Source organism: Amphiura filiformis, chromosome 17 (assembly GCF_039555335.1).
Source record: "Amphiura filiformis chromosome 17, Afil_fr2py, whole genome shotgun sequence".
NCBI lineage: Eukaryota > Metazoa > Echinodermata > Ophiuroidea > Amphilepidida > Amphiuridae > Amphiura > Amphiura filiformis.
The window spans coordinates 26,167,224-26,191,931 of record NC_092644.1 but is presented as its reverse complement, the minus strand read 5'-3'; the positions used below and the strand labels follow the sequence as shown (position 1 = coordinate 26,191,931).

At 38.8% G+C, this 24,708-nt stretch overlaps 1 protein-coding gene across 1 annotated transcript; it reads left to right on the top strand.

Moving 5' to 3' along the window:
- The first annotated feature begins 1,349 nt into the window (after positions 1–1,349).
- LOC140138230 (nose resistant to fluoxetine protein 6-like) lies at positions 1,350–23,898 on the top strand. The gene is made up of 8 exons (XM_072160144.1): positions 1,350–1,677; positions 2,925–3,097; positions 3,853–3,916; positions 4,874–4,970; positions 5,935–6,128; positions 10,458–10,634; positions 16,780–16,879; positions 23,739–23,898. The coding sequence occupies exons 1-8, from the start codon at positions 1,377–1,379 to the stop codon at positions 23,896–23,898; spliced, it is 1,266 nt and encodes a 421-aa protein (XP_072016245.1). The 5' UTR covers positions 1,350–1,376.
- Positions 23,899–24,708: the final 810 nt, after the last annotated feature.

Genomic DNA, 24,708 nt, shown 5'->3' with positions numbered 1-24,708 from the left:
ACTCTATCCAGGCCGGGCACCCAGAGATATCGATCCACAATGCTAGTATTAGCCGAAGATTTCACGCGTGGATTTGAAAATATTTCAGCTGGTAGTCAAAAATTATGGAATCAAAACGGAAATTCTGACAAAACTATAATATATAGACCCACACGATGTGCTTTACAGAGGTGGGAAATATCTTTCTTTAGCAAACTATATTAGTTTGAGACGCTAAAAATGAATTCTGTAAAAAGCTCACGGGCGAACTAAAGGCCTATAAATATCAAAAATATCACACTAAAAGACACAATTTGATGCTTAATTTTAACACCAGGATTTAAAAAAAAAATTTTCATCCAAGCACTATGTTTTTATTTGACATTACTGAAGAAAAAAAAATTTTGCTTTATATTTGACCGAGAAAATAAATTTCATAGCAAAAAGGTGTATCTCGGAATTGTGCTGATTTTAACATGTATCGATCGACTTTTAGCGCGACTAAGCAGAACAAAAGAATCGGTTGTCCTGCGTTTAGACTGTATAGAGCCAACCAGGAACACGTATTCGTTTTGAAAATATAGCCTTAAAATTAGTATCACCCTTGTGGCCCCCGTGCAGTGGAAAACCTTAATTCTTTCATTAAAAAGAAATGAAAATTAAAAAAACACGGACCTACCTGTGCACCTATATAAAATGAGCACAGCAATTTGTCTCAAATATGAATGAATTTTAAGAAACATATGGGATATGATGCCTGACCTGACGCCATGATAGTAGGATCTATTAGTCGTTTTATATACAATGCATATACCGTATTGTCATAATACCAATATTTGTCATAATATATAATGAGTAATATTTAGCAACGTAAATGTGCAGTTCATATGCACAAACGAATACTGATCTTTATGATATTCAGGTTTGTGTACATCACATATAACATGTCGTATAGGAGGTCATACGTGTTGACCTTCATCTATTGTATTTGTTCATCTGTGTATGGAGAGGAGAAACGCCATTAAACGCCATCAAAACTCCATCAGTATTAGGGCGTAGTTCAGTGAACTCACCGGATTGTTATTCCAAGTACTTTGATAATACAGATAATATGTATTAATGAGTCGAGGCGATTGCATTGAAAAACCTAATAAATTATTCATAACAGTTACGTAATCAATCGATAGTGCGGACACTTTTCATTTGCAAACCACCAAAATTCGTGATCTTTTAGCGTTGGAAAAGAAACCACGTGAATAGAGTGCCCTCTCAAGAATATCAACTCTCTGCTAATAGTTCCGCTTTCAGTTATGCATTTGCTATGCAGAAAGTTATACTCTCTGCCAAGTCTCTGCCCGTAGCTGTTTGCACACCGAAGTGCTGAAAATCTATGTACAATGTGTAAATATCTACACTATACACTATTGTGGGATGTTCTTCTATTCATTTTAATCACCGTCATCAATGGACAAAATCTACAGCTTTCATCACAACTATTGTCACCTGAAACTCTTGCAAGTGGTACACTCTATGAATATTTAGTTAACGAGCTATTTAATTATGGCACTCCCCGTGGCATGCAAGAAGATACTGTTATATTGGATACAGACATGTCTCAAAATGGCTCGACACAATGTCAGCAAGATGTCAATCAGATGATGTCGGATCTTTCCCAAGGACAGATGTATGCCTTGAACAGTAAGTTAATTACAAATGTTTTTACTGAGTTCTATAATAGAAGACATAGTTTGCGTCTGACGTCACTGTCAATCACATTCCTTACGAATCGCCAGAAAATGGCGAAAAATTACGTACTTTTACGAGGCAAAAAGCAACTTTTCTAGGTATTGTTGACGGAGCCTTCGGGAAAAAAAAAAAGTTTCCCACTATAAAAGACCTAACTTTTGAGATGGTTTGTATGTCTGAAGGTGCAAAATTAACAAAGAGGCGTCTAGCTCGAGATACTCTAGCTAAAATACAGGTTTACATTTACTATCTTACATTATCTTGCTGTATTTCAGCTAGAGAGTCATATGTAGCACTTCCGAGTTTTTTTTGGAGAACAATACTGTTACGTAAGACGAAGAAGAAACCCGCCCCGGAGCCCGCCCTACTCATTATTTCATTGTACTTGTTGCGATTTGCCTCCACGCATTACGTAATCAACACAAAGCTTTTGTGAGGACTAGTGAGTGGATAAGAAATTGACAGCGGAGGATACGAACGACACGCCGATTTTTAGTTGTCAATCATGAATTGCCGCAAGGTTTTAATATTTTACTGCATGGCATTTCGCAAGCACCATGACAAATTATGCCGTATTTTTCCAAAGATCATCTCATATGAAGTATAAAGCTGAATGCGATCTGTACTTTTGTAACACTTCGATCACTTTTGATCACCTATTATTGGCGAATTTGCTTGAAAACACTTGAGTTCATAAACATAATTAGCATGGACACAAATGAAATTACGATGCAATACAATGCAATTTGAATGCGCAGCAGATCTATAGAAATAACGTTGCCCGGTTTTATGCAGAATTAGACCACGTCTGGAGGCGTCCGGTTTTTCAGGACCTCATCATCACGACACTTGTTAACAAACCGTGCTCGAGTTTGATTGACAGATGACGTCAGACGCAAGCTGGTCTTTTTTTTTTAATCTCTGTCTTCAATTATACCAGTGACACTGCCTGATTCCTATTGTTGCCGCTCAGCTCAGAGATATCACTGCTGCTAGCACACTTCATTGGCACCCCAAGACTACCCCATTAAAACCATTTGTATGCCTTACATGTTAATATATGTAAATCCACTTATCACAAGTAAGAGCTGAAAGCTCCAGAACTAATCCTTATAAGTAATGATGTTAGTCCTTCAAAAATAACTCTCAGCTGAAGTTAAAAACTATATAAACAAATTCTTCTTCTGATTTCTCCATAGTGTTGGATGCATCTGGTAAACCCCCACCTGGAATTTTGGAAGGAAATATTCTCTGGATTGGAAGATACGACCTATGTCGGGACATAAAAGCCTCCCTCACGCAGCGTGATTTTAATGGACGCTACTGCTTGACAATGTCAACTGCAGTTAATAAGTCGCGGACGCTGCTACCTGTAAGTAATGAGACCTACATTTTGAATAATAACAAAAAGTAACTACCCCTAAATGAAAGACAGACCATTACTCAAAAACGGTTTATCTTGTGCCAAAGTTGGGACATTCATTCGGAGCAGAATTTATTTCTGCGCATTATGACATTTCATTTGTTGCAATGGTCCCAATATTGATGTCGCAGCGTACATTTAAAAAACCGCAACCCAAGATTTGAAAGTTGCAGCAAAATCATATTACCCCGCATATTGCCTTCAAAAAGTAAATGCAAAATTTTCAACAACAAAATAATGAAGAAAAAAAATGAAAACAAAATGGGGTCATCAGAAATTTCTTCTTTTTATGCAAAAGGGGGTCTTTTGGTGACATGAATACAAAAAAGGGGGCCATTGGGAGAGAGGTAGTTCAGTAAACAAAGAAGGGGGTCATTGGGTTGTTTAGTGCTTTAAGTTCGTAAATGATTTTATCTGAGAATTAAAATTAAGGGCGCACAACCAATTATATAAATAATGAATAATAACAAATATTATTATACTATTTGGTGATGTGAAATCATCATGATCATAATGCAGGCCCTGCATTTTAACCTTTGTTCTTTGCCGACCCTTATTATGACTAACCATGCATCACACTACATGCACACATTAACATAATGTTACAGTTGCTGTTGGTTAATTGCTGCCAAACGACAAGCACCGTGTACCATGCTATATGAATATATTTTTATTTCTTTGCTATCTTTTTTCTTCATGAAAAGGAAATAGGTGTTTGCGTTCCTAACAGTTGCAGTGCCGATGTGGTTAACCAATTGATTTTATCAGGTAAAAATAATATGAGTTTGCGTGTTGGGTGGGGTGTATTTGTGTAGGAAACAAAATGACAAGTTATTCGCTGGCGAAGTGATGTAATAATCGGATTAACTACTGTACCATAGCAATAGGGTAAAACAATTTTTGAATATACCGCGCTGCACTAGTACGTGCTAGTCCTTCCAGAAGGACCCAACAGTTAGCACGACAACCCACGCTTCACGGCGTGGATTAAAGTCTGTTACCGGCTTAGATATAGTCAGTCGGTCGGTGTGGATATTATCCGCCTAGAAGGACTGGTACGTTCACGCGGTACATCTGCATTGAACCATATCATGCTGATCACTCACACCTGTAAAATTAGTATTTTTGAAAAGAACGGTATTGTATTCAATCTATGATTGCAGACATGCACAGGTGATGAGTGCAACCTGCTTGTAGTGCAGCGCGATATATTCAAAAATTGTTTTACCCTATTGCTATCATGGTAGTTAATCCGATTATTACGTCGTACATCACTTCAACATTGGTTTTGCGGAAAGTGATAAGACCATGGCCCTATTATATCGATGGAGACACAATAGATTACGTAACGTATTGTTCCTTTGTGCCGATTTGATTTGCCGACAAGCTATATTCATCGAGAGGTACCTTAAGACAAACTTAGGGTTCCGCCATTAAATCGGTAACTGACCTGACAGCGTATTAACGCTTGACCAGGCAGGGGTACAGTCAATAAGTGACCAAAAGAAACTCATGTGAAAGCGCCGAATATTTTTTTTTGGCAAATATTTTAAAATGTTCTGATTTTTTTTTTAAATTTTCTGTCAAAATCAATAACGGCTGATTGTTTTTCGTTGCCTAAACGGTACTTTGTACACCCTTTCTGAAATGTAAGTCAGTCCTCTTAATTTCAATGAAGATGTCATAAGATAGTTATTTACTTTTATTTACTTATTTGCTTTCAAGGTGTATTAGGAACGGATGTTCTTGACATTCCCAGATACAATCCCAATACCATTTGTATCACAGATCCAGAATATTCAGCCGCTGCTATTGCCGCATTGTAAGTAACACTTTTGGTATTCTTGTATAATACCATGTAACGTTCATTTAATGTTGAGCATGCACACACACCAATTCTGTTTCGTACATTTGCCTGTAAAATGATTTGAAAAAAAAAACCCAACAACAACAAAACAAAAACACAAACGGGAGGGAAATGGCTACTTATGGCGGGGGATAGAAAAGGCTTAGGAAGCCTGTTCCACAGTAACGAAGTGCCGAAATCATGTATGGCTTTCTGAACATGCTGAGTGGATACCTATAAGATGCCGAGGTACCAATTATTCATCATTCGGAAAAACCAAACCAAACCATAATTTCATAATATTAAACCGAACCCCCTAATTAACCCTTATCCTACTCACTTGGGGTTGCTTGGGGTGGCGGACATATCCACATTATGCACATGTTAGAGAGGTTGCGATTTCCAAATGCACGTATCATACGCTCGTGCATCTATTCAAAATCACTCTGATGTGACGGGATTTTGAATAGATCTACGGGCGTACGATACGCACGTTTTGGAAATCGCAACTTCTTAATTACGTTGAAGCAGCACTCTTTTCTTATGAACTTTTTGGTACTATGTTGAGTTCCCCACCAACATTTTTCTTTGGTGCGATAATACTCCACGTGCCTATTACTATAAGGACTATTTAGAGAATAAAGTTATTGTTTTTAGCCGATGTCGTGTATCTATCGTCTCATATTACACGGGCGACATAATTGTTTTAAGCAAAACAACGAGGCGAAGCCAAGTTCTCTTTTTTTCTCCAGAATTATTGTAGCGTGCTTGTTTTACAGTGAGCATTGCATATCAAAAGCTAGAAAACACATGTCAGAGTGACCTTCGTGTCATCAACTACCTATAATGACATATTTTCTACACACCTTTTCACCGTAAAGAAGTTCACCATAATCAGATAATGAATCGTGTCATTTGCTTTTTTCATTGTTCTTTGTAGATGCATTTGCTCTATTCTGGGTTTACTCAATGTTGGCGGCACTGGTATCAGCGTTTTCAGGTATCTACGAAAAACAATATTTTCAACCGATGACGACGACATAGATGTTGATGGCATACTCAATCAGAGAGCAACGCAATCACTCGACAGTAGAAATCGTACCGAGTCGGACAATATGAGGGATACTGTGAAAGGTTTAGTTAAAAATGAAAAGGCTGCACATGTTCCCAATAATAATATTATACAACTAGTGTTTCCCATATCTCTATCTAAGGTCCTTGCATACACATATGCAGGTGTGGTTCGTATGAGAGTATGCCATCGAATGCGGTCAGCGGCAGCCCCGGTAGCCTCAGTGATGCTCAGGCCTGTGATAATTTTGATGTCGTCAAGCCAGCTCGCTGCAGGTCTGCCTCTCGTTTGCCCTCAACCATTCCTTGGACAATTGTTTTCTGAAGGCAGTGATGTCTGGTGATGTGGCCAACGTATGATAACTTTCTAGAAATGATATCTGCCCGCAAGGTCTTCTGAACTCCAAGCTCTTGGAGAACCCACTCATTTGTTTTCCTCGCAGTCCATGGAATCCTCAGGATTCGGCGATAGCACCACAGCTCAAAAGAATCCAGTCTCTTCCATCGTCCAGGATTCAGATCCATATGATGCCACAGCAAATGCTGTTGATTTTAGCAAACGAACCTTGAGGGATGGAGGAATTTTACTTTTCCACAGTTTGGTCAGGTTTGAGACTATACCTCGAGCTATTGCCAATCTTCGTTTTATCTCCTGGGTGCAGTCACTTTTGGTGTTAATGATGGAACCCAGAAAGCTTTCCACCTCTTCAGTGAAATCACCCTCTAAGGAAAGGTTTGCATCTGTATCATTTCGTCCTGCGTCTAAAATCATGACTTTCGTCTTCTTTGTGTTCAAGATCAGTCCCCTCTGTTCACTTGCCGATTTTATTGCTTTCAATAGATCCATCAATTCCTCTTTCCTACTGCAAACCAGGGTTGTATCGTCTGCATATCTGAGATTTGTGATCCGTTGACCACCTATGGTAACACCTCCTCCAAAGTTTTCCAAAACATCTCTCATGATGCTCTCAGCATAGATGTTGAAGAGCTGCGGAGACAAAATGCACCTTGTCTCACACCTCTGCCAATTTGGAACCACTCCGAGTCATCTCTGCTCGTCCTAACTGAAGATTTCTGATCCTGGTATAGCGTACTGATGAGCTTCACCACATGACCGGGGAATCCCATATCCCTTGATGTCAAAAGCCTTGCTGTAATCGATGCAACAAAGGTAGAGTGGAATGGAATGTCCTCAGCATTTTTCAATGATATTTCGCATGTTGACAATTTGATCCCTGGTGCCTTTTCCTGCTCTAAACCCAGCCTGTTCATCTGCTATCTCAGTCTCGAGCCTCTGTCTCATTCTGTTGTTGATGATCTTGAGAAGAATCTTGCTGGCGTGGCTGATTAGGCTAATGGTTCGGTGGTTTGAACACTTTTTTATATTTACTTTCTTTGGTATTGGGATAAAAACTGCTCTCTTCCAGTCCTTCGGGTTTGAAGAAATGCCAATTTAAAATCGAGTTGTGTAAATCAGACATTCATTATATTTTGTAAATGATGTGAAATTTCTGTAGTAAACTAAATAGATTTTATTGTAATATATTTTTCAAAAGAAATAAATACATACTATTGCTGACAAACTGAAAATAAAAAGCACAAAACTATACGTCACTATGGAAAACAAACAAAACGCAATACCCTAACCTAACGTTAACCTTACGCCACCTCGGTCGCCGTGTAATCCCTATGGCGTTACTTTTCGTCGTTTGTATTCCATAGTGGCGTATAGGTCCGATACGTGTACGCCACTATGACATACAATGTTTTTCATTTTTGCCGATATTTCTTAATTATAAAATGTGTATAAAAAGTGGTGTATGGTCGATACGCCACTATGGAATACAAAAATGTCACTTTGTAGCTATACGCCACATTTAATTAATTAATTACTAATTAATTAGCTAATTATGACTGATGAGACTTAGAAAAATGAAAGAGAACATCATTAAAAACATGACCAAAAATCACTTTACGCCACTATGGAATACAGCCGACGATTTATGACATCAGATCTTGCTGAAGTTTTTTTGAGTCAGCTCCTTTACCAAAGCAAACACCTTCTTGGAGTCATTTCCTGCTTTTTCCATATCCTCACATTTCCTCTCAACAAAGTCTCGTTGATCAGCTCTGACTGCTTTTGTTACTTCTCTGTGTTGTTTCCTCCATTCTGACATATCTCCTCTTTTCCTGGCTTCCTGTCTCTTATCAGCAAGCTCTATTGTCTTCTTAGATATCCAGGGCTGCTTCTTTTTCTTCTTCTTTGCGATGTTTTCCTCTGCTGCACTTAGCACTGCTTTCTTCATTTCTTCCCACAATTCATTCGGAGAGAGTTCTTCCTCATCCGTTCGAAGGAGCGCCTCAAATCGGTTCCCCACACTAACTGTGTATTGCTCTGGGATTTTATCCACATCAAATCTCACTAGTGGTGTCACTCGCTTCTTTGCTTTGAGTTTCAGCTTCATCCGTGCGACAAGTAGCTGGTGGTCACTGCCACAGTCTGCACCTGGTCTAGTTCGTACACTGAACAATGAAGAGCGCCATCTTCTCTTAAGCAGAATATAATCAATCTGATTTTTCACATTTCCGCCAGGGCTCCTCCAAGTCCACAGTCTGTGGGGATGCTGCTGAAAGGTGTTTCCAACAATCAGGTCGTTTGCCTGACAAAAACTCTTCCAAACTGTCTCCACGATCGTTTCTTTCTCCCAATCCAAACTTTCCAATTGACCTCGACTTGATGTCAGACTTGCCAACTTTTGCGTTCCAGTCTCCCAAGATGATAAGCATAGAAGTTTTCCATCGCTTCATCAGATGCAGTGGATGTTGGTGCATAAACCTGGACAACTGAGATGTTGAAAGGGTGACCATGCAGTCTGAGAGAGATGATTCTGTCGCTGATTGGGTTGAAGCCCAGGAAGGATCTAGCTGTATTCCTGTCCAAGATGAAACCAACTCCGAACTCCCGCTTTCCTTCATCTTTGCCTGAATATATCACTGTGTATCCGTTGTCTGTAGTAAAACGTCCTTGGTTGAGCCACCATGTTTCTGAGATGCCCAGTACACAAATGTGTTGCTCTCCCATTCTTTTTGTAACGATCTCTAGCTTCCCAGCAGTCATACCTTGAACATTCCATGTTCCTATGACTTGATGTTTTCTCAGTTTCATGCTGCTCCTTTCATGCTCAGGATTGTCGGCAGTACACTCTGCGTCATTACAGCTGTGCCTAGTCGGAACAACATGCTCCTCTTCCCCAGTAGCCATTGACGCATCGTCTGGCCTGCGGGTCCCACCATTGGATGACGGGTTTCTACATGGATTACGACCTTTCATATAAACTATCTTGGCCAAAAGTAAATGCAGTGGGTGGCCGGGTCCTTCTGCATTAACGGATTTGCTGAATGGTCGCCGTTGGCTCTCCAGAGCCGACGCCCTTAAGATGAATCTTGTATTTCGTTTCAACCGGGTGTTCAGCCACATATCAGCAGCCCTTAAAGTAGACCTACATAGGTCCTTTTGACCGTCCGTGACAATTTCCCAAAACCCCCGTATTATATCCAGAGAACTTCTAACCTAGGGATAACTGCCAGACTCAGAGACCGCTCGGGTGGAGTGTTCACTGGGTTTTAACCCGCTCGGGTGGACTGGTCATTGGGTTTTAACACTCCTCGCGATTTTGGCTTTTGTAGCGGGCCGAGGGGGGGGGGGCGATATTTTTGGTGGGCCGTTTGGAAATTTAATAGTGTCATATGACACTAGAAAATTGGGTATGTGTTGTTGATATTTGCATGTTCTTGCCTTTATTCAAATACAAAATGTATATAACCTATTCATAATATTCATCTGCACATGAAGATGCATAACATAACACTTCAATTCTGGATATGTCTCTCTCTTCTCTCTCTTTTATTGGACAAAATACGTGTCATACAAGTGCGCGCTCTTCACCTGGACCGTACTCTGTTTTCGTAATAGCGCCATCTCATGAAAAGCGTTTTTAGAAGACTTAAAAGGCATTTTATTAATTTTGTATTTCAAGCGTTAATTTCTGCTGTATATAGAACTACTTTACCTGCATTCAATGCATATTAGTAAACAGTAACAAAATCAAAATCAAAACCAAGTTAGTTGTGTTATTTACTCTAAACACATACTTTTAAACAAAACAGATGCAAAGTAAATCTAGAAAGCCGAAATTTGAAGCAAATTGCAAAGCCAAGCCAATATAGGGGCCCCGCCGTAGCGGGTGCCCCCAAAACAGTATTGACAGGTAGGGGTGTGGGGGTGTGATGTAAAGTCATAAATTTCGTGTTACCGTTAAATGAAGTGTATTTGTGCTTTGTTGAAAATTATAATATTGATATGATATATATGATTTGAAATTTTCTCAACAGACGGAGTGATTGTAAAAACATTGTTGTGCTTCTGTGCCATAACAAATGGAAGGAAAATTTTGGCGATTCCAAAGTCTGGGCCATACAGTCGATTAGCAGCTCTGAATGGGATCCGTGTGCTCAGCATGTTTTGGGTTATACTGTTACATACACACCAGAATATTCCAAATTTTACTGGTAGGTAATAAATGAGGAGGGAGGAGGAGGAGGAGATATAATAGGGTCAGTCCATGTCAAATCAACCAATTTTCTGAAAAGTTCCCAGGTAACCCTCTCAGATTTTGATAAAATTCCATCAGAATAATCTTTTGTGGCCACAATGAACCCATACAAAAATTTGGCTTCATAGGCCATGTCGTTTTCGAGAAATGGCCCTTTGAAGTTTGGCTCGGACCCCCCTTTTTTTGGCACTCGCGAGCAACGCCCTGCAGGGTCTATTGTTCTATTGTTTCCGATTAGAGCGCTGACATATTGGAAAATGTTGCCAATCAATATTCATGAGAGTGTACATTCAACGCCCAGTTTGCGAAATTGGGTGCGTTGTGTTTGGTAGGTGTGAAATACATCTGACTGGGCATTTTAATTACGTAACGAATAAAGGCATTGATTTCATCGAATGGCTGCCCAGTGCTGTTATGTGTTTAATTATTATATAGGCCTAATAATTATTATTAAATGTATTCATCATTCCTTTCTTTTCCCTTCTCTGTACTTATTCTTTCCTAGGCCTACACTTTATCACTCCCTCGCTTATATTTCTATTTATCTACTTGGCTTTATTATATCTTTTTATTTCTCCCTTCCTCCAGCCCTCTCTCATTCTCCATATCCCCTCTTCCCCTCTTCCTCCCTCTCCCTCCCAAGACTTCTCACAGAGGTGAATCTGCCCCTCCCCAACCCCCTCCCCTCTTTGTGTACGCCACTATTTCTATACCAATCTCCTTCTTAAAATAAAATTAAATGGAAATTTCTTAAAAACAACCTTTATAGGCCTATACTTATACTTACATGTATACGTATAGCGATTACCATTATAGTGTATTAGATATATGGACTGGACATGGCAGCCTTCATACATTCTAATGTGTAATCGGTCAGCAAGAGCATTCAATTTATTTAAATGAAACGCGTAACGTCAGGTGGGTGGTAAAGATGATTGCATCGACAGCTAAAGCCTCCTTATAGACTCCAGGCCCACACAAGCACACATTTGGGATACGTGAATACAATGGTACCACTTTACACATGACTGCCCTTACACATGACTGTAGTGTGGTCACTTATTGATACTCGCCTGTTGTGTAGAGCGTTAATATGATGCCGGATCAGTGACCAATTTAATGGCGGAACCCCTTTATTCGAAACAATGGTACCACTTTTATGAATAGCCTGTCGCAACTTCTAATCAGCATCAAACGAACAAAAGATTATATAATCTATTGCGACTCTATTTCTATTTAAAAGCTCTTTGCTCGCGAGTGTCATTGGTGATTTTTACCAACTTTGGTGGCTCATAACTTCTTGTTCTAAACAGATATAAAGCTGCAATCTTGGATTCTAGCTAACCTTATGTCATATTTTCAGAATCTGGCTCTAAATTTCAGATATCTGCTTTCTTTTTTAAGTTATGAGCACCCAAAGTTGGTCATTTATTCAACTGCAAGTGTGATTTTGGCATTTTGGGGTCCCCTGGTGCCAAAAATATGTGATCATATGACTCAAATGTCATAGATACATTGTCTATGGGTACGTATCTGAGGAGGTATAATAGGAGGAGGAGATATAGGAGAAGATATATACTGCTCCAAGATAGTATCCCTACACTTGGAAAAATAATTACAATTTCAAAACTGAACCATATTGGGGTAAATTTATTTTTTTAATAGATGTACTATCTAATCCGGCACATTTTGACACCTCATTGACTCCAATGTGACTTCAAGAAGCAAAGTTACAAGCATTTGATTAAACGAAGGTCCAGTTTCAAAAGTGACATGCTGGCCTATTCAAAAATCCACGGAATAGACATTTGGTTTGAGAGTGGTAAATGGCTAATTTTGTGTGTGAACAAAAGAAAACTGAAACAAAAGAGCTGACAAATAAAAGTTATGAAAAGTACAGAGAAGTAAAAACTTAAATAAATACTGCTTTAAATAAAGTTTCATTGAAGAAACTGTGTAGTCTCTTTGTTCATGTTGTTGCGCTTGTTGGAATCATTTTGCGCCTTGTATAGGCTAATTTGTCACTTTTAAAACTGAACCTTCGTCTATTCATTTGCTTGTAACTTTACTTCTTGAGGTTACATTGGATTCAATGTGGTGTCGGAATGTGCAGGATTATATAGTGCATCTATTACAAAAACAAATTTACCCCAATATGGTTCAGTTCTGAAATTGTGATTATTTTTCCAAGTGTAAGGATACTTTCTTGGCGCGGTATAATAGGTGGAGAAGGAGGAGATATAATAGGAAAAGGAGATATTATTAGCTTTAGGTGGTATGGTACGGGATATTATCGTGCGCGAAGTGTCATACTGGGTGAAGCCGAAGGCTGAACCCAGTATGACACTGAGCTGAACCTAATAACGAATTTATCATACCACTAAGTCATTCTAAATATTGAAATAATTACGTTTTTAAACATTTTAATTCCTGCCAAATAGGAAAAATATTACAAAAAATAGATGACTGTTCCGCGTATTACAGGTTGCGTGCATTTTACGCGCCCGGTTTACGCGATTCGCCTTTATACGCGTACCTCGCCGTACACGCGTATCGGCCTTGCGAAATACGCTCTCACTGCCTAGATATAAAGCGTAAAATACGCACTCACTGACTAGATACGAAAATATATCAGGTTAGCGGTGTTCTTTGATGTTTACCTTAGTGGTATGATAAAATAGGTGACGGAGATATAATAGGAGGAGGCGATATAATTGGAGGATATATAATAGGAGGAGAAGATTTAGAAGAGGATATATAAAAGAAGGAGGGCGGGGTATTATCCCAGCAAACACAAAACGTTTTAAATAAGTTATATTTTGGCTTTTGGTTTAGGTAAAAACGTTTTAATAACATTAAAATGTCGGGTTATACAGTGTGTATCAAAATTAAGTATACAGTTTGAAAAATGCCGCTAGATTAAAAAGTATGAGGTCTTTGGTCAAAATTCTCTAGTTGATAACTAAATCAACATCTTGTCCTCCTACAGCTGAAAAATCACTGGCGTGTGACCATTAATAAGGATTTGGTGCCTTATTTTATGAGCCGAGTACAAAAAGCAGTTGCGCGAAGTCAATTGGGTTTAAATGTCCGGTGCTTGTTATCGTTGTGCAGTCAAGAGAAACATGCAGGTGTACAGATAATTTGTCCTCATTGTTAGGGTTCCAACCCTGTGCATGTGTTAGTTACATAACACGTGACCTTTGGTAAATGTGGGCAACTATCTCTTTACATATGCTAGGTTTTACTTGACAAGGAGAATAGCAACATTAAAATGGATACTCCACAGTACACGTCAGAGCAAAGGACCTTTCCTTGTTGTAATGTACCATCGCACCCAGAGTCTAGCAGAAGTGCTTCGGATATTCCGTCAGCAGTACCCAAATGCACGTCCCCTTCACTTGGCGCTATATACAAAAATGTTGCGAAGTATCAGATAACTGGAACGAGTCGTAATCTGAACAGAGAACATTGTGGTCGCCCGAACTGGAAGATCTGCTACTAATATCCTAGCAGTCCATAACACTCTGCAGGCGGTGCAAGCAGGAGGTCAAATTAGCTGCCATCGAAATGGACTTGGAATACCATCTGCAACCTTTAACAGAATAACTCGTTTATGACTTGCGATCTCATCCCTATCAGGCGATAAGGAGACATCAAGTTCAGCAAACAGATCACCATCGTCGCACTGTGTTCTGCCAGTTGCTTCTTGCCCGTCCTCTACGTTTCCTGGAAGATTTCATCATTGGCGATGAAGCAGAGTTTGCATTAAATGTTTTCACAAGTCCTCCTGCAGACCTTGATGAACTTCAGAGACGCATAATTGCACAAGTTGACATCCTCAGGCAGGACAGACATCTCATTAGACGTGGTGTGAACGCCATGTTGATAAGAGCCGAAATCTGCACACAGAAGAATTGTGGGCATGTGGAAGACTAAGACTAAAACTGCCAATAACTGTAAACAGTAAAGAAAGTGGTGAGACTTTTTTTGTGATTTGTATGTTGTTTTGATTTTGATTGACTTCGCGCAACTGCTTTTTGTACTCTGTTCACAAAAGTAGCCACCAAATCCTTATTATTGGTCACACGCCAGTGATTTTTCAGGTATAGGAGGACAGGATGTTGATTAAGTTATCAACTAGAGAATTTTGACCACAGACCTCATACTTTTTAATCTAGCGGCATTTTTTAAACTGTATACTAGTTTTGATACACCCTGTATAAAGGTCATGAAAACATTGTAAAACGTTTTGTATGAAAACACACTACAATATTTTTAAAATGTGTTCAAAATCTTATTGTAAACTATTTTTTGCCAAATATTTTGTCAACATATAAATAACGCGTGAAAATAGTTGCACCCAGCTAAGACAAAACGTTTTAATGACATTTAAATGTCGGGTTATATAAAGATCATGAAAACGTTTTTAAAACGTTACTGCAAATATTTTGTGCAAACATTTTTCGCAAAATATTTTTTCAACCTCAAAATAACATTCTGTTTAGAATGTTTTGTATCAAGTTTTCAAAAAATGTTTTTGGATTGTTATTAAAACGTTTGTATACCCTTTATATAACCCGACACACAGCGACGACGCCTGGGAAATAATTATTTTGTACAGGCAAGGAAACTAAATCAATACCCGGGATCAATACACGTGTACTGTAACTGCTATGCACGATTTGATATTCAGACGATAAATCTTTGGATCTATCAGAGTAGAAAATGATGAATATCTCCCGTAATTTTTTGTTTCTAAAGCCGATTTTAAGGTTTGCACTTGAATATATGTGTTGAAAGAATATGATTGTCGTTAGCTTGCGTATTGACAAAGAACGTTGCGTTTTGAACTCAAAAACCTGACAACAATTCTGATTTTATATGTGCAGAACAAAAAAAGACAGCTACCCTCATTCGTAAACACTCGGGTCACGGAAGATACACGGTATTATAGCGCAGCGTAGGCCCCTGGTGGAGGCAGTCCGATGACGTAACATGCTCACTGACATCTACAGAGGTCAGTCACCAGGCTATTGTCAATAGCCTTAGTCGGATGTCCCTCGGCCCATTATGCGTCTCAAAGCTATTAAACAGGTCGGAACAAAATGGCCATGAGTGGCTGTGGATTCGATCTACCATCGTACCGATTTCTGCCATGAAGATATCGGCCGATGACACTGTGCGACATTTAAACGTTTTCTGTAAAACATTTTGTGTTTGCTGGGCAGTAGCTTATCAAAAAATGTTTTTTAATGTTATGAAAACGTTTTACCCTTAATATACCCTTTATATAACCCGACATTTGAACGTTTTCTGACAACCTTTTATATTTTGCGAATGATATCGAAAATGTTTTGTGTTTGAAGGGATTGTAATGATGATGACGAGGACGACCCCCCGGGGGGGAGGGGCACTCCCACTTTGGAGGTGACGCGTATGTAGGGTCGCTGTTAACCCCCCCTTTTTAGCTTCGCTGTCACCCAAACACCCCATACTTTTTTTTACGAACACATGCTCTGTCACCCGAAGACCCTCTATTTTTCCATTTGATCTGTCACCCAAAGACCCTTACAAGTTCAATTTGAACAGCAACTTTCATTTATCACTGATTTTGTTACTTATTTTAAAAACAACAAAGAAATTTGAAGCAATTTAGAACTAGAAATTCGATGTTCGAGGTTTCTGTGGCGGTGTTTCGGCTCTCACCAAAAATTCAATTAAAAAGGTCATGTTCTCACCCAATGACCTCATATTTTTTACATTTTGCTCTCACCGAATGCCAACAATCATGCTCTCATCCAATGACCCCATATTTTTTTACATTTTGCTCTCACCGAATGCCCCTTCTGCGAAGTATCCATTTCATATTGGAGTCCCCCACCTCTCCGGGGGACGACCATGACGATGACGACGATATAAGTGGTAGTGGTGCTGGTGCAGGTGGTGGTAGGGTGAACAAAGGAGGAGTTGATGGTGTTTGATGAGGGACGATTTTGTTATTAGACATGTTAACTTACAATCCACGAAATAAATCAAATGAATGATAAAATAATAGTAAAACCATAACTCACTGACTATGTTGACTAATCTGTTCGCAGATAACCCACACGCACTGACATCAGTTTACGAACGATTCAGCGGTCAAGTTCTGGTTAGTGATAGTGCTACTCTCGCCGTCGATTCCTTCTTCGTTCTGAGGTTTGTTTGTTAAAGAGAATTACGGGGTTTTAAGAGGTTTTTTGTTTGTTACAAAGCACGTTATGGGGGTACTACACCCCTGTGGTAAATTTGTGACTATTTTTGCATTTTTCTCAAAAAATAATAACACGCTGGTAACAAAAGTTATGTATATTATTGGGGTAAGGAATCCAATTACTACACTGAAATGTCAGTGACTCAAAACAAGCGGTTCAGTATATATGATAGAAAATGAGCTACATCCTAGCGGTACCTCATTTCTTATCATAAATAACGAACCGCTTGTCTTCTTTGCCCTATAATATACATAACTTTTGTTACCACTGTGTTATTAGTTTTTGAGAAAAATGCAAAAATAGACACTAAATTTAACGAGGGTGTAGTACCCCTTATAAAGCAAGTTTACAATCAGACTTTTGATATAATTATGTTGGGTCAAGAGAACCTAGGATGTTGTGAATTCAACAAGCCCAATCGGCATTGGAACTTCCGGTTTTTTTTTTCAGTTTTTGGACCTCTGACATATCGCGGAAATTGCTGTAATTATTATTAATTTATTTATTATTGTAATAATTTTTTTCATTAAAATATTAAAGTAATTAATTTACAAAATAACCATGTTTTTTTTGGATTTGTTTTTATTTTAGTAAAACATTTTAAATTTATATTTTTTACGAATTTTCCCGATAGATGATGGTTGAAGTTCATGCAGTGGTCAAAATTCTAAACTGCTCAAATGCTGTTGGAAAGGTCACCACATTATTTCTCATGTCATAACGATCCAGAAAAAGTATACTTATACCTATCTGTGACATTCCCTTCTATAATTATAAGCAGAAAGGTCAAAGGTCACCATTTGACCTCCACAGGGGTAAATACCTGATAATTTTTTTATGACAGTCTATTCGTTTTTAAGAACAATTTGAAATACAAATTCCTTTAAAAAGGAATGGGGCGTCCAATGGGAGCTTTGATGTGATGTGCTAAAATCCGGGGGAGGGGGCACTCCCACTTTGAAGGTGACGCGTGTATGTAGGGCTGTTAAGACCCCCCTTTTTCACCATCGCTGTCACCCAAAGACCCCATTACCAGCACATGCTGTGTCACCCATATTTTTCCTTTAGATCTATCACCCGAAGACCTAGACCCATATATTTCCACCTGAACAGCAACGAGCCTCGTCTATCACTGATTTTGTTAATTCCTTTGAAATAACAAAGCCATTTGAAGTCATTTAGAACTAGAAATTCAATTTTCGAGGCTTCTTTAGGCTCTCACACAAAGACCCCATTAAAAAGTCATATTCTCACCCAATCCCCCCCCCCTCCATAATTTAGATCCAAACGGATCTACTCTCTCACCCAATGACCCCATATTTTGGTCTCACCGAATGCCAAAGATCATGCTCTCACCCTTGCAATGACCCTGCTCCCACCGGATGGCCCTTAGTGCACATTCCTACACCTGTATCCATTTCATATTTTTTGCATATTTAATTCTTAAGGATTGTTTTCCAAGTGGACATATGATAACTGTCGGTTGTAATACCTGACAATAATGCATATCTGGTTATTGATTCAACGGAACGTCGCCGCGGATATAAGGTTTTAAGACCATTTGAACTTGTTTATCATGTTTAAGCGACACACAAGTCACAGCGTATTTGGTGTTTTTTTAAGTTTAATTTTGTTTTTCAAACAAAGATGACAAGCCTACGCACGGGATTTTGTACAGGTAGGCCTAAATGTTTTAAATAACACAACAAATGTTAATTGCATCTACCGCGCTAGATTTTCCAGGGATAAGACACCATCATCCTTTTTTTTTTTTTTAATAAGACACCATGTTTATCGGTGGAATTCCTGGCTCCTTGATCGACAAAGCAGCTTTTTTGGATCAATGCCGCATCAAATCGTGCCGCTCATCACCTGGATCATACTCTGCGATCGTAATAGAGCCATCTCTTGAAGCGTTTTTAGAAAATCGAAAGGCATTTTTATTAATTTCGTATTTCAAGCGTTAATTCCCGCTGTATATAGAACTACTTTACTTGCATTCAATGCATATCAGTAAACGGTAATAAAATCAAAATCAAAACCAAGCAAGTTGTGTTTTTATTTCTAAGCTGGGCATACCTTTAAGCAAACAGTTGCGAAGTAAATCCAGCAAGACCGAAATTAGAATCCTTTTGCAAAGTCAAGCCAAATAAGGGGCCCCTCCGTAGCGGGTGCCCCAAAAAGAATAGTTTGCCGTAGCTAGGATGTTCCGGTAACATGGTGACAAAGGTTGGAGGTTAAATCGTGACCTTTGACCTTTTTGATTATAACTCCAGAAGAGTATGTCACAGATAAGTAAAAGTATAAATTTTCTGGACCGTTATGACAAGCAAACTTACGACAAACATATTTTTGAAATTAGTGGTCTTGAGAAGTAAAATCCATCAAAAAACAAATTATGGACACCAGAACAAGCTTCTGTGTAAAAATTACGTTTGGCAGCCGGACTATATGCAATAAACCAACCGAAACGGGATAACAATTGAATACATGAATACAAAACCCACCCAAGTCTATGGGAAGTGATTTTGAGAGAAAAACCTGTATCATTTTAATTCCTTCAGTTATATTTACCTGGTCAATATGGTAAGTTTTACTTGCAAATGAGTGGGTTAAACTGTATTAAGTATGACGATTAGCATTTCAGGGACTTCGTGGGGTTCATTTTAAATTCTGGACTTGGGTGGTTTTTTGAATCATATACAAAGACAACAATGTTGGAATGAGATTACCACTTGTAAGATAATACAAAATAAAGCACACAGGTATGTATAATGTTGATAAGCATTCTGCCATGTAATATAAACCACACACTTTCCTTTATTAAACCCAAAGTCACGCTCCAGCAATGAATGTGTTACAAGCGGACATTTATACATACTAGATTTTAATCAATGTGTTACAAGACTCAAATCATGGACTTGGGTGGTTCTTTCATACATGCTATTTTTCACATGCTCAATAGACACAGAGGATGAATTGTGAGTTGTTTTTCATACATATGACAGGCCTATGTTTAGCAACAATTTCCCATGCTTAACTCAATTTGGCCACAGTATGGACTTGGGTGGGTTTTATATTCATATTTTCAATTGAGATGGCAGCCATGTTGGAGGACAGTTCTAAGCTAGCTCTCTAGATCGATTCCACAACCATTCATATCTATCACCTGTTTTATTGTATTACCATGCCTTATTTGAATGAGGACGACTATTACCTATGCCATAGACTACGTACGTACTTGTAATTAAAATAGAATGAAATTATTATATAAAAAAATGAAAATCTTAAGCATTTTATAATCTTTAATAATCATGGTTTCAGTGGCATGTTAGTGACGTATTTAACTTTGAATAAACTCGAGAAGGAGCTGGACATTTGAACTGGGCAGTCTTCTACTTTCACAGATTTTGGAGGTTAGTGTGTTAGTTTGGGCAGTGTAATCTTGTGTAACCAAATGGACTGAGAGTGTTAACTGTAAAATATTAAGTTGTGCAATACCTGAAGCTATTTCACTTAAGAACAAAACAGTAAATGGTCGCATGTCTCTGGGATAATTGGTTAATGAGTTAAAGGTTAAAATAGACAAAAGGTCAATATGACCTTTTCTATCGAGGTCAAATATCAAAATTCTGGGATTCAAGCAAAGGACAAATTATTTAGCTCGATACAAGGAATGAAATTATAATGAAAGACAGAGATAAAAAGACTAAATCGCGTCTGACGTCAGGGCAAAGGCGCGTCGTGATTGGTTGCCGACTCGCGCAGTACGGCATTTTTTGTCTAGTTGTCAGAATTTCAGACGCGATCTAGTCTTTTTTTTATCTCTGTCCTTCATTATAGTACAATTTCTGCACTTATATGGTAATAGAATTGAGATCAGAGGTCAAACACCATGACCGTGTGGTATACAGTCTATGATTTAATATTGACCCTCCAGCATTAACATTGTGATTCCTTGGCGATTCAGAACTCTCTTTTCTTCCTCCTAGGATCGAGCTAAATACTGCGAGACTCTTTTCCGCTCCGATCAGAGAATTTTGAAATTCGACCACTGTGCTGATCTTTCCATATTTTACCATCTAACTCAGATCATAAACGTTCAAACAATTTCTTGCAGATTAATTCGCTTAGCAAATTTGTATCTCTTCTGGTACACCAGTCCAGAATGAAATTATAAGACTATGGAGCAGTGTAATACACATAAAAACGCATACATGAGGCAGAGGCTCCAAAGATTTTTAATAGAGGGAGCATCAATATGGGGGCTTCTCCGAGACGCGGATTTTGACAATCATTGATTTTACATTTTGTACGAATTATGAATTGCACCTTAAAATTATGAATTTTAGCTTAACATTTTGAATGTTACCCTAAAAGTATAGATTTGACCCTAAATAAATGAATTGTCCTTAAGGGGTACTACACCCCTGTCAAAGTAATTTTGTGAGTATTTTTGCATTTTTCTCAAATATAATAATACACTGGTAACAAAAGTTATGTATATTATTGGGGCAAGGAATCCAATTACTACACTGAAATTTCAGTGACTCAAGACAAGCGGTTCAGATTATGATAGGAAATGAGGTACATCCTAGCTGGTCTTGGGTCACTGAAATTCCAGTGTAGTAATTGGATTCCTTGCCCCTATAATATACATAACTTTTGTTACCACTGTGTTATTAGTTTTTGAGAAAAATGCAAAAATAGACACACATTTTTCGAGGGGTGTAGTACCCCTTAAATAAAATATATGAATTGGAGGGCCTAGGGTACTTTGGATCCCAACCAAAAATATTGTGTGTGTGGGGGGGCGGGTCCACTGTGAAATGGCCATTTAGCATTTTATATATGTTCATTATGATCCTGGGTTGGTTCACGGAGTCGTCAAAATTTCATATTATGACCCTTGCAAGGGTTCTGTTTGAGCACACTTATAACATGTATAGGCCTAAGTGCCAAGGCTCGAATTTGCCAGAAGAGACGGAGTTGCAAAGGTATTACCAGCAACTTTTAACTACAGCTCCACATGCTCAGTGTCAACTTGTAACTTTCAGCTTTGTTTATATTCATCTTACCAAAAGGCCAATTAGGCCGAAACAAAATTTGAATGATTTTGCATTTTGGGGCAAGTTGCGATTATACATTCAGGCAAGTTGTGAATCACAGAAGTTTGTGATGTGCAATCTGTGGGGTGACGGGCAAGTGGATTAACCCCAATGGTGCTATAGGCCAAATCATCGGCCTCTAAGAACTATTTTGAGTGGTTACCATGGTTACACAGATGCCTAGCTATAATCATTATATATTTGCGCCACTTGATATGGTAGGAATGTCCTTGTGGGCATTATTAAGTTATAAAAGCTCTATTTTGATTGGTTGACGAAGGCGATTGTAATGTAATTATCCAATTAGAGGCACTATAAGAAAGAAAGTAGTGCCCTGTGAAGCAAAGCTGTTCATATGGTCTGCTACTTTTCATTTTTACTATTACACATGCAGGCTGACCCCTGTCTATATGATGATAATCATGCTCTGGACTACAATGGGACAACACTTCACAAATGGACCATACTATTGGATGATGAACTTCGACTTGCTCAATTGCCGAAAATATTGGTGGACGAATCTTCTTTACATTAATAATCTATATCCATATTATCTGTACGAGGAAGTAAGTGTTGTGATTTACTTATATCAATAATTATACCAATGAATATGAGAAAAAAAGGAATCGGATATTTTTTCAGGTATATCAAATATGTTGCGGAGGGAGCGTAGCGCATTGTGTTCACTCAAAGTAAAATTATCAACATGTCTGTTCATTTTGAGATCCTTCTTGCTGCTGCTAAGATCAAACCGCTTGCATCATCCTGGAAACCGCTTGCATCAAACCGCTTGCATCATCCTGGAAACGGTATATTGACGATATACATTTCGAAGAGTTCAAAACCCACATGAATTCCTTCCACAACACCATCAAATTTACTTTTGAATCATCCACAGAGGTGCCATTCTCAGATACTCTCTTATCACTGAAGAACAATCACATTCATACCACCTTAACTCTTCCCACGCTGTAGATAGTCCCGGATGTACCAAATGTCCCTCACAGAAGTGCTCTGTATGCCCCTTCATCACAGAATCCAATATTCCAAGTAGTTTGACCTTATCAACAACCACAAGATTCTGACTAGAAATAGAGACTTCCACGTTAGGAGCAGGTTTTGTAGCAAAATAGACTTGCATGACCTGACATTCTTTAGGATTGAGCATCATTTAGGGGTTCATTCATATATTGTCATGACTAAACGGTTGTTATGCCCGAGGGCATAAACAACCGTTTAGTCATGAAAATATATGAATGAACCCCGTTCATACATATCAGAACATTTTGTGATTCTTATTTCATCAAAATAATGACAAAAGATAACAAGGAACATCATAAAAACGATGAATTTCCTTCGTTTTCTTTACCCCGAGAACGCACATCGACCAATCACGCGCGCCGTTATATATATAGCGCGTATGTATGAACTGATTATCAACAGTCCATTGGTGCAACGAGTCCAGGCTTTTCTGGATCTTACTAGGTTTCCCATGGCCCCTGCTTTCACCCATGGTCAGGTCGTCAACATATTTCCGCACGTGGATGTCTGATTTCTTGTCGTTCTCTTGGGCACTATTTAATGATACTCAGAAAAATTATTGGGGCCAAGATTGTACCTTGTGGAACCCCTCCCAATAAAGTTTCTCATTCAGACAGACTATTTTTTTATACTTGACTCTTTATTGCCTACCAGAAATAAGTCAGCCACCCACTGCACAATAGATGGTGACACATCCATGCTCAGGAGATTTGAAATGCTGTGGTCGATGACATCAAAGGCTTTTGAGAAATCTGTTAGTACCAATGCACTGATTGTACCAGATTTCTCAGTCTCCGAGACCAACTGGTCGTAAACATCTATCAAGCAGTGGGTAGTCGACATACCTTTCTTGTTGCCATATTGTAATTGAGGGGGAGGGTCTTTACCCGGAAGGTATGCAGGCCATTCATCACATTTGAGAGGTTGTTGAACTTGGGAAAAACTTGTCAGCTGTTTGCTGATAGCATTAGAACAACAACATGATCAACAGGGTCTACACCCGGCACATGGATGGTGGGGTTTGATTTGGTCATGTTAGCAAATGATCTTATTTCTTTGTGCCATTTACCAGGTTCAATCTTTTGCAGATATTTGACTTTATTTACATTATGAGTGCGTTTAGCTTTCTTGGTTTCATATATGACTTGGTTCCGCAGTTGATTAAAAATCTGTTTGTCCCGCGGCCCCCGAGGCAAATGCCTTCTGCCTTCTCTGAATAAGATTCTTGACTCTGTCCGTCATCCAGGGCTTATCAGTGGAGTGCAGTCGGACAGTCTTTGTTGGAAAAGACGAGTCAATACCCTCATTCAGAGTATGATAGAAGGCATCAGCCTTGGATTGGACATCAGGAGCATTATCCTAACCAGGATTGTTTTTGAATCCATCTACGAAACTGACACATTTTAGAATCAGTACTGTTATTGGTTGAACAGTCTTGTATTTCAATGTGTTCAATGGTTTGGAATGATTTGGTACTAAGCTGATGCATTGATGGTCACTACGGCCAATGGGAGCAAAGTGAATTGGCTCGCAATAAAGACTCTCCACATTGGTCATGATAAGATCAAGGATGGCATTACCTCTGGAGGGTTTAGTGGCAATCTGCTTCAGCTGATTACCCGAG

Coding starts and splice junctions, on each gene's coding strand:
- LOC140138230 (XM_072160144.1), top strand. CDS start 1,377: ATGTGTAAATATCTACACTATACACTATTGTGGGATGTTCTTCTATTC. Junction 3,917..4,873: donor TAACCAATTGATTTTATCAG/GTAAAAATAATA, acceptor TTTGCTTTCAAG/GTGTATTAGGAACGGATGTT. Junction 6,129..10,457: donor TATGAGGGATACTGTGAAAG/GTTTAGTTAAAA, acceptor TTTTCTCAACAG/ACGGAGTGATTGTAAAAACA.